The following is a 10,638-nucleotide window of genomic DNA, read 5'->3' as shown; positions in this document are numbered from 1 at the left end:
TTCCTGATAATGTGCTAATTGCGCTGCATTGAGAATATGCGTTTTTAGAGCTGTAAATGCTTGTTGTTGTGCTGTACCCCATGTGAATTTTACATTTTTTCGGCGCAGCATGTTGATTGGCGCGGATAATTGCGAAAAATTAGGTATAAAATTATGGTAGTAGTTTACCTTACCCATGAATGCTTCTGCTTGCTTTAGATCTTTAGGCGGCTGCAGGTTTTTGACTGCTTTTAGTCCTGACTCATCTGGCAATATACCTTTTGCACTAATTTGACGCCCGAGATATTCGATTTTATCTCGCAGAAAGAAACATTTTTCTTGCTTGCACCTGATACCATTTTGTTGCAAAATACGAAGTACTTGTTCTAGGCGGCTGATGTGTTGTTGGAATGTAGGTGCGGAGATGATGATGTCATCGAGATAATTTCCGCAACCTTCTACGCCTTGAAGTAACTGCTCAAGATATCTTTGGAATATAGCTGGAGCGCTTGCAATTCCAAACGGTAAACGTTGGTATTGGAATAACCCAAGTGGAGTGTTGACAACCATTATTGTTTTTGCTTCATCGTCGAGTTCCATTTGTAAATACGCGTCCTTAAGGTCGATTTTTGTAAAATGTTGACCGCAATTAATTTTATGGAAAAGACTTTCGCGTATGGGCAAAGGATATTGTTCAATGTCAATTTGCGCATTGACTGCTTGTTTAAAATCCTCACAAATTCTTATGGAACCATCAGCTTTTGGCGCTAGTACAATAGGCGAAGCCCATTGGGAAAACTTCACAGGTTTCCAAATACCCGCATTTGTCAATCGATCGACTTCTTTCTTGAAAAGTGACATTTGCGAAAATGGAATTTGTCGGCTTTTGTAAAATTTCGGATGTGCATTTGGCTTTAAAAAAATACTGACCTTAAAGTTTTTTATTGTGCCAAGAGCTGGTTCAAAAATATCACCATATTTCTTACACAGCTCGCTAATTCTGTGTGATTCACTTTCAGTAATGTTACAAATTTGCTGAATCTCAAACCCGAATTCTTTGAATAAATCGAAACCGAATAAATTGTTACAGTTTTCGACATCCACGACAACGATTACCACTTCCCTTTCTTTTCCGCCACATTTGATATCTACGCAAAGTTCACCAAGCACTGGAATTTCATTTTTGCCAAAACCAAATAAGGTTTTTGTACAATTTCGCAACTTTGGGCAATTTAGAGTTTTGAATGTTCGCTTATTTATTAGAGAAACTGTTGCACCAGAATCCATTTGGAAAGACACAATTTTATTACAAATTTCCAAGTCAATGTAATTCTTATTGCTTTCAGTTTTTACAATACCTGTTAAACTGTTAATTGTTTCAACAGTACCAATGTTGTGACTTTTACGACGGTAATCTTTCTTCTTGTTTTCATCACCTGAATTACGTTTGTTGTTCTTGTTTTGTTTTGACATGCACACTGGCGCAATATGTCCAATTTTGCTACATCTATTGCATACAGCATTTCTAAATTTACAGTTTTCTCTTGCATGAGAGTTTCCACAGCCAGAACATGATTTGAATTTTACTTTATTATTGTTATTGTTGAAAACACCCGGTTTTTTTATAATTGTACCAACTGAATTAACAGGCATTGAGTTTTCGATCGTTTGTTCTTTAATTGTTGCCACCGTTTTAGTGGTTGTTTCGTACAATTCTGCAATCTGTAAAACATCAGCAAGTGTTGGGTGGGGCTTTTGGAACGCAGCGGTGCGCACAGCATCGTGCGGTGTACGTATAATAATTTGGTCACGAATCATATCATCCACGAAATTGTGCAAACAATTCTGGGCTGAGCACGAAAAGTTACACTCTCTTGCCAATCCGCGGAGATCGGCTACCCACTCTCTGTATGATTGATGTGGCTTCATTTCCCTTTTGAAAAAATCGTAACGTGCAGCGACCACATGTCGTTTCAACTGGAAATGATCCGTTAGTTTTTCCGTTAAATTTTCGAAAGATTGTTCTTGTACTTTCGTGTTACCGAAAAGATTTTTTAACAGCTCAAAATTTTCTGTGCCAATCCAAGACAAGAAAAATGATTTTTGTTTTTCACTGCACTGAACTGAATATGCTAAAAAATGTTGGTTAAGTTGTTCTAAGTACGATTCCCAGGTTTGCTGTTCTTTCGAAAATTTGTGAAATACTGGAACAATGTTGTTATTTCTTTCAGATACACCGGCAGTACCTTGTTTTTGGAACATTGAGTCCATCCACTCACGTTGTTGTTTCAGTAAATTTTTTGAGAACTCTTGTTGTTCTTTAAGCAATTGCTTATAAATTTCACTTTCGCCCGGCATGATTGTATTTAAAATTGAACGGTACGAAATAAGCGTGAAAGCGATTGAATAATTGCAGATTTTTATCCTCGTCGCCAACTGAAGTAAATACAACCGACAAGATTGACAGTTTATATTTAACTAAATTTTGTTTACATTTCATTATTTAAGATTGCTTAAACTAATGCAAAACATACTAGATTATAACATAAAGGTATTGACCAAAGGTGAAAAAAAAATTTTCTAGCTCACTATTAAAACACTGACGGAATTATAGTCACCTAAAGAATTTGCTTCGTCAAGATGCTTATAGTAGTGCGGAAGACTTGAATCAATATATAAATATTCGGATAATTTGCGAAGGAATAAATTAAATCATCTGTCCGCTGAACGTTCACAACAAATTAACAAATACCAAGTTCGAACATATAAATCAAGTACGGCTTTGAGTCAGCTAATATTAACTCTGAGATTCAAATTTAACAAGGCACGAATACAACTCTTGATACTTGCAGAGTCAAAAAATTATTCAAAGAAATTATTTTCAAAACCACTAATGATGAGTATTTGGCAATAATTGAAAACAGCTGTATGGTCAGTCAAAAATTAATTAAAAATGAATTAAAATTTTTGTTGTTGCAATTCAGTACTGTTCGAAACCTCTCGTTTTAAATTTTCTTTATTTTCTAATCACTGAACATATTTATTTACATATGGTATTATTTATTTATTATTTACTCAACTTATTATTACTATATTATTACGTGAAAAGTTTATCATAATACAATCGCGGCAAACATTTTTTCTAATTACGTGTCAAATTTCAGTATTTTCAGTTCTCAGACATCTGGCGTACCTAGATCAATTAATATGAATTGTTGCAACAGAAAAAAAATCCTTACATTTTCTAATAGATATACGTCTGTATGTGTATTATCAATGAAGATAGTGATACTGAAGATTTTCTTACTAAAATTCATAAATACATGAGATAATAAATTGGTTCACAAATAAAAGAAATCAGTTGCGAAAAGAACGTGGATGTCTTTATATTAACATATACATATGATATAAAAAGAAACTACCCGAAAAACTCCCTGAAACCATATCTTAGGATTAAGTTGAAAAAATCAGCCATTCGACTCAGAAAGACTTCCAGCTGAATTTGTATTCCAGTTATCAGGAGTGAAACATAAAAAGCTTAAAATTTAAATATCTTAATTTTTCAAAGCTTAAATTATTGTCTAAATAGATTCAGTTATCTATCAATTTTTTAATATATAACTCTATTCAACATTTATTATTTTGAAAGATTCCACATCATTTTTTTAGAATATCTTGTAGTTAGCGTAAGCGTATTAAGCTACCGACTTCTCTTACGACTGATTTTAATACTACATCTAAACAAGATTTTACAGATTTGGCAATTAAATATCTTATCTTAACTTGTAACAAAGTTATTTTCAAATTTTTCGTATATCAAAACGTTATAACTTACCAACATTTCTTGACAAATATTTTTCATCTACCACAGAGCCTTTACCTGCCACCGACTTATAAATTGTGCCCCCTACTGGTATTTTTGTTGACACATAACTAATACCAGTTTTGGTGTAGTTAGGACTCTATTTACATTAAAACACGAAGAAGGTTGAATCTATAATTAATACTTATTTGGTGTAGTTAGGACTCTATTTACATTAAAACACTAAGGAAGTTCAATCTGGTTCCCTAACTTAAATTATCATTTTTTTTTTTTGCAAACTGAGACAACAAATAGCAGTTTGAACTACTACCAAAAACAACAAATATTTTTGAACACTTTCTTCCTTGCAATAATCACGAATATTTTTTTTTCCATATCTGTAAACATTTAGTTTGTCAAGGCACATCCTGCAGATACACTTTACATATGGCTAAAATGCAAATTTATGTACTCATCCACAAAAACGCTGGCTTCGTTCAATATGTGCGCATAATTTCCAACTGTGCCAGATACTAGTTCATCTGCATACAATCGATTTATTGCGATTTGCACATACGAGTAGAAACCGTAAATGAAACTTTATATCAGTTAAGGGAAATTGATTTAACTAAATTAAATCTCTCTGCCAATTCAATTGATACTTTGAATCCTTTTATGCTTTTTAAACAAAGATTCACAATGAATATAATATAGCTTCATATAATTTTATCAATATCCTTTAAAATGTATCTATCATTAACATTAAATTTCATTTACGTTTGTTTTTCGCCTTTGCTTTACTTTAAATTTAGTATTTTAGCTTTATTTTTATTTGGGTTTACAACCACTTAAACGCATAGTGAGCTTTCGGTGCAAGTATATGCCATTAGCGCTATACGTGAGGAGCCTTCCTAACTACGCTGTTTATTCCTTGCCTCGCAAAAACACCGCATAGATGCAACACATGATAAGTCACGAACCGAGTAACATGCACATTTGTTTTCTTCGTAACACTTTTAGAGCCACGTGGTACATTTTTATAACCTCTTATGGAACAAAGAGACTGTGTCCTATTATGTGGCAATGCTGCATAATATGTACCCGTATTGCACACACTCAAAGTTAAAATTAAGATACTTTTAACTAGATAAAGTATTATGGAACATTAAGTACGACTACAAAAGTGTAAATGGCTCAATGTCTTCATTCTCAAAATTTTTATAGTTTTAAATTTTTATTTCATCTTATTAAACTTAATACATACAGTGGTGCACAGACAGGGTTGCGGCTAGAGGGAATATAATATATTTTTTGCCGTAATTCTTTGCAGTTCACAAAATTAATAAAAATTAGAGGATTATTAGACGGAAGAATAGAGGTGAACTTTTTTATAAAATAAAATAGCAATTTAATCATACACATAGCACAAAAACTGCACACCTATTTTTCAGAATCCTGCGCCACGCCCTTCTCAAATTAGATTAACATATTTCTATTTTTAAATTTATTTTTAAATTCCTTCCGTATTATCAATTAAATAAAAAAAATATTTTGTTTTGTAAAATTTTTTGAAAAAAATTCCAAAATAAATGAAAAATATTTATTACTATCAACTTATAACTCTGAAACCCTACAAAATAGCTTAAAATGATTAAGAGACTTAAGTTTATCGTTCCAAAATTGTATTTGGTCGATATAAATTCTAATATTGAAAAATATTTAAACAGTTAGTACAGTCAACTCGACAAAATCCGAATTAAGATCTACGAGTTTTAACTAATATAGAACGCATCTCTAACGCAGAATTGTGGAGAAAAGCACAAATACAAAGCGTCGAGAGCGAAATCAAAACACAAGAATGGCAATAAATCGGACATACGCTACGCAAGTCGAATTCCTATATCGCTAAGTAAGCCCTAAAATGGAACCCGTAAGGCAGTTGCCGGCCTGGCGCTGCTTCAAGAACATGGCGAAGGACAATTGATGCCGAAATAACATCAGCGCGCTACTCATGGAACGACATCTGCACGGCAGCTCCAAATAGAATACGGTTCAGAGAAATTGTTGAGGCCCTATGCTCCACTGAGAGTTAACGGAACAAAGAAGAAGAAAAAGAACTAATATAGATAAAATTTGCTACAAGAAAACTATGGAGCCGTTGTCACCATCTACCATCTACCTACCTACCTAAGAGGTGGTTTAGTGGGTTGAAGTCTCACACGGTGGCTTTCGATGCTTTAGTTGACTTTAATTCCTAAAAGAATGTTGCCAAATAATTTATTTATTTATAAACGTTTATAATATTATAATTTAATATTTAAGTATTTTAATTAGTATTAGTAATTAGTATTTTAAGTATCTAAACTGTTATTACATTTATTTATATCTTCAAATACCATACATATTCTATTCTTAGTCCAAAGCATTAGAAATATTTTGAAAATTGATTTTTATTATAAAAAAAATTTTTTTAGCTTTAATAAAACAACTGTAAAATGTAGTGTACTTGTTAAGCAAAGGAAAACACTTTTTAGTGCACAAATCCACAAATCCACAAATCTTGGAAATTTAATATTAAATCCGCCAGCATAACTTAACGCAATTCTGCTATCAGTTATGCAGTTTGTTGGCTCTTAACCCGTATACTCTACATGCAAACGTGATGAAATATTGTAGAATAAGTCTTTTGGGAAAAATTTGCACTGTATTCGCGTAACGAGATAAAATTGAACAAATGAAATTGCAGAAAAACTATTTCTGCTTTTCTGAACTAGTAAAGATGAAGTCACATACTATACTCTATACTCGATGACATTCACATAATGTTCTGTAATTGCTTTATCTTTCTATAAGTGCATTAATACGCTTTCAATTTTAAACTTGCATATACATTTGACCGCTGCAGATATCAGATGAATAAGTATCCATTAAATTCATTGAATTAAAATGTACACAAAAGCTTCACAAAGAAAAAAAATATTCTTATTCTAGTTTCTTTTGATGAATAGAAAAAGGGTTCACTCAATATTAATATGTTGAGGTCTTAATCGATTATAATTTTTTATGTATTCTTGTTTAAAATGCGGACCTTTATGCCAAAAAAGAGACAGAAGAATCATTCATTGGTCCAACTTCCTTGTTTGGCTTCTATAAAGCAAACATAAAACAGAAGACCAAAAAATGGATCCAACAAAGTATCAGTGAATACTGGAATGGAATAGACGGCCTATATCATTTCAAAAATTTCTTAAATTTTGATGCCAAAAGAGCAAACACCGCTCTCAACCTAAACAATAAGAGTCTAAAGACACTCTCTGGTGCAACAACAGACCACGCCGCATGTAACAAACACCTACACAAAATAGGTATACCCGATACTAATATTTGCAGATCCTGCTGTTATGAGGAATAGTCTATGGAACATCTGATCACCAACTGTGATGCACTAAGCCACAGAAGAAACAAAATTTTAGGTGCATACCGACTAGAGGATAAAGACCTTCGAAAACTCCCTCCGAAGGAGCTGGTTCGATTCCTCTAGATACTAAATATCTTAATACAATGCGATGCACGATAGATCAAACTGGTCGCAGTGCATGGGGGCCTTAGCCTAACCCGAAACCCCTAAATACCATTACCATTACCACAGAGAGAGTGCCGCTTGCTACGGATGCAACCTTATTCCAGTAATGAAAGGAGAGAAATTAAAGCGAGAAGCTTAATATTAAGGCGAAACTAAATTCGTCTAAGGGGTTATAGCGGAAATGCGGGGGAACTAACGGTAGACTTTGTGACTAGGGTCACGACAGACACTATTATAGAAAGGGATGATGGAGGGATCGGAGTCCTACTCATCGAAATAAAAAGAGATGTAATGAGGAGTTTATGGCGCAAGGCCTGAACCAAGTCCACAGTGAGAGTGCTGAAGGCTAAGATGTCGGGGGGAGGTTGTGGTACCTGGTGAGGTGCCTTCGGGCGAGTGAAATTAGGTACTCGTTCTTTATCCAAGTAAAAAATATTTTAGTATTTGGCTGTTATTGGTATTAAAGTTTCATTATTTTTATTGACTATTCACTTTTTCCCAGAATTTTGTATCTAAATTTTTAAATATTTTTTATTAAATGATACTACATGACATGTAACAAGGGATGTAATAAGTTACATGTTATAATATTTACTAACATGCTACTAAAGTTTTTCAAGGGATGTGCTACTATTCTTAAGCAATTAGTTGTGACGTCATAGTCATTAGTACTTTATAGTCTTATATAGCAAATCATTATAAATCATTATATATAAAAATAAAATAATTTTTTATTCTTATTACTATTAAGTTTTCTTTAGCAATTATCTATATTGTCCATATGCATAAATTTTTGAATTTTAATATTTCCATGCTTGGACTTCTCATGACCGTGGTTAGCAAGCATTCATTGAAACGATTCATTGGTTCCTCCACTTAAATTTGAATGGAACTTTTAATGTTATTCAAAATATTCAAAATATTTGCGTGGGAACTAGACCGCATTTAAGTATTAGACTTTTCATTTAACATACATGGTTGGCAAATATTCATTGGTTTTGGATATATTTGCCGAAAAACCATTTATGTTGGTTTTTTTAATTTTTGTAAATAAAAGGATGCCTCGAAAGTTTCAGTGAAAAGTATACGGAATATTTTACCATATATTTTCTATATCAAAATTTATAGAGAAGTTTTAGTAGAGTGCCAGTTTATTTGACAGTTAATCAGGTTTTTTTTAATTATTGTATTGATTATTATTACTTATACACTTTTAAATCAAAAAAAATTAATTATTACTATTAAAGTTAGACGGAGCGTTTAATAAAAATAGGGAAAGTCGCAACCTATAGGTGCTGCTGATTTATGAAATCTTAAACGTAAGATGCAAAAGTTGTCTCAGTATGCTATGGATTGATACCAACAATGCTGGTTTGCAAAAGACGAGAATCGAAACGTGGCATGCAGCACAAAGCTCCAAGGGAGGTGAAAAAACTATTAATAAAGTGCAAGATCACCCATATCTGGATGAAGCGTGGGTGCCATGAGATGGTAATGAGTTGATTCTTTTTTTATTGTGCACAGTGAGATTTAGATCACTCCTGATACTTTGGACTGAGTTGAAAATGAAATGATAGCAATAAAAGAACAATATACCAATCTTCAAATGAAAAACCTACTAGTCCTAATGGATAAGTCAGGGATAACAAAACTAAATAAGATTTAAAATTTTATTTTAAATTTCTTTTTTATATCAGAAAATATGTAAAAGCTTATGTCTTAATTATACCACCAGCTGTCAAACTAAAATTGATATCGACTTTTAGTTTGACAGCTGTAAAACACTCAATTATAATGAATTTTTAATAAAAATTGAAAAAGAATTTGAATGTTAAGTGCAACCTAAAAAAATGATTTTAAAGTAATACCTTATCGAGCAATACAGATATATCGTCATATGTTGAGATATACCCAACATTTTTTCCACTTTCGTTTTAATCATTACATCATTACAGCAAACAATTTCTTTGCAGATATGTTAAAATATATAATATTCATTAAAATTTCATTTGAAGCACCTCATACGGACTTACACAATCCATTAAATATTGTTCGGAAACCACATTGTCATTACTTTATACACTAATTATATTCCATTCCATATCAAGAATACCAAGTTTACCCTAAAGTTAAGAACTGTTTTATATGATTTGATACGATGTACGTATTTATAAAAAATGTAAAAAGATCTCTACTAAACTACTACAAAAATGATAGATTACTCTAATAAAGTTCGATTGTGCAACAAAATTTGACAGATCGAAAGAAAATCTAGATTGAATCCAGATTCACAAATCGAAAACTTCATAAGATATTATTTTAGTACACATTACCTGTTCTTTACATATAAACTAAGTAGCCAACATTTTGGCAATTTATTTAAAATTAATATATTTTTAAACTTATTTAATTTAATTACTAAAAAAAAATTGTCTAATTATATCCAAATTAAACCAAAAAAAATTTAATAATAAATTAGCAGGTTTTTTTTACCAAAAATACTTGTCTTTTGGTAGCATTTTTTCCGAAAAGTTCTCACAAAATGCCATGCATATTAAAAACAACACAACTCAATTTAGCTCCACGTGAGGCGAATTTAATTGGCGGAGCTTACTGTCATCACGCTCTTGAAAGGCCTGAACCATTTTCTGCTACGACATTTTTTCCAACTTATAGGAAAGTACCATTAACCCTGAAACCTTATGCACGTCATGATCAACCGCCCCCGGAAACTGAGCGCAGTAAATTTCATACGGAAGAACTTGTACGAATTTCGGAATTTGACTTTCGGGACTACTATACACGTACTCTAGTGGAGAGTCAAGAACTAGGTTGGATACGTAACTCAAAAGTAGTTTTAGTCGATAAACCATTACCGAGAGTCTTTATTACTTCAGAAATTACGCGAAGGGTTATTTCATTAAGTCCATTCTTATCTCATGAGATTATTTTAGATGACCCATATTGTATTTGTACTCCTCATGGACCGAAGGATCACTGGAAAATTGTTTGAGTGCACAAGGTAAGATTAAAAAATAAAATATATTTACTTTACATTAACTTTGTTAATATTATAGCATTTAAGTGGCAAAACGATTGGGTAATAAAATATGAAGTTGCCCTTATGGGTAATATGTGCTGAGACATATTTTTGTAATACTTTTTCTAATATATTTTATAAATGATTTTGTAAAAGAAATAGGTAAATAAGTAAAGAAATATTTTGCATAATAAAACAAGTACTTAAAAAATGTATTAATTTCTTTATTTAAAG

General features: G+C 32.1%; 2 protein-coding genes across 2 annotated transcripts in view; one reads left to right on the top strand and one right to left on the bottom strand.

Annotated features, from left to right (window-relative positions):
- LOC119674830 (uncharacterized protein K02A2.6-like) overlaps positions 1-1,908 on the bottom strand; it is a 2,983-nt gene extending 1,075 nt beyond the window's left edge. Inside the window, exons 1-3 of the mRNA XM_038085987.1 lie at positions 1,614-1,908; positions 910-1,565; positions 361-825 (exon numbers count right to left, since the gene is read on the bottom strand). Coding sequence (XP_037941915.1) covers positions 361-825; positions 910-1,565; positions 1,614-1,908 — 1,416 coding nt within the window. The remainder of the gene's footprint in view (positions 1-360; positions 826-909; positions 1,566-1,613) is intronic.
- A 7,898-nt stretch (positions 1,909-9,806) lies between these two features.
- LOC119683950 lies at positions 9,807-10,564 on the top strand. The gene is made up of 2 exons (XM_038097846.1): positions 9,807-10,386; positions 10,442-10,564. Exon 1 carries the CDS (start codon positions 9,907-9,909, stop codon positions 10,375-10,377), a length of 471 nt encoding a protein of 156 aa, XP_037953774.1. The 5' UTR covers positions 9,807-9,906; the 3' UTR covers positions 10,378-10,386; positions 10,442-10,564.
- The last annotated feature ends 74 nt before the right edge of the window (positions 10,565-10,638 follow it).

Source organism: Teleopsis dalmanni, chromosome 2 (genome assembly GCF_002237135.1).
Source record: "Teleopsis dalmanni isolate 2A chromosome 2, ASM223713v2, whole genome shotgun sequence".
Lineage (NCBI taxonomy): Eukaryota > Metazoa > Arthropoda > Insecta > Diptera > Diopsidae > Teleopsis > Teleopsis dalmanni.
Note: the sequence above shows the minus strand (reverse complement) of the source record. Positions and strands in the feature narration are given on the sequence as shown.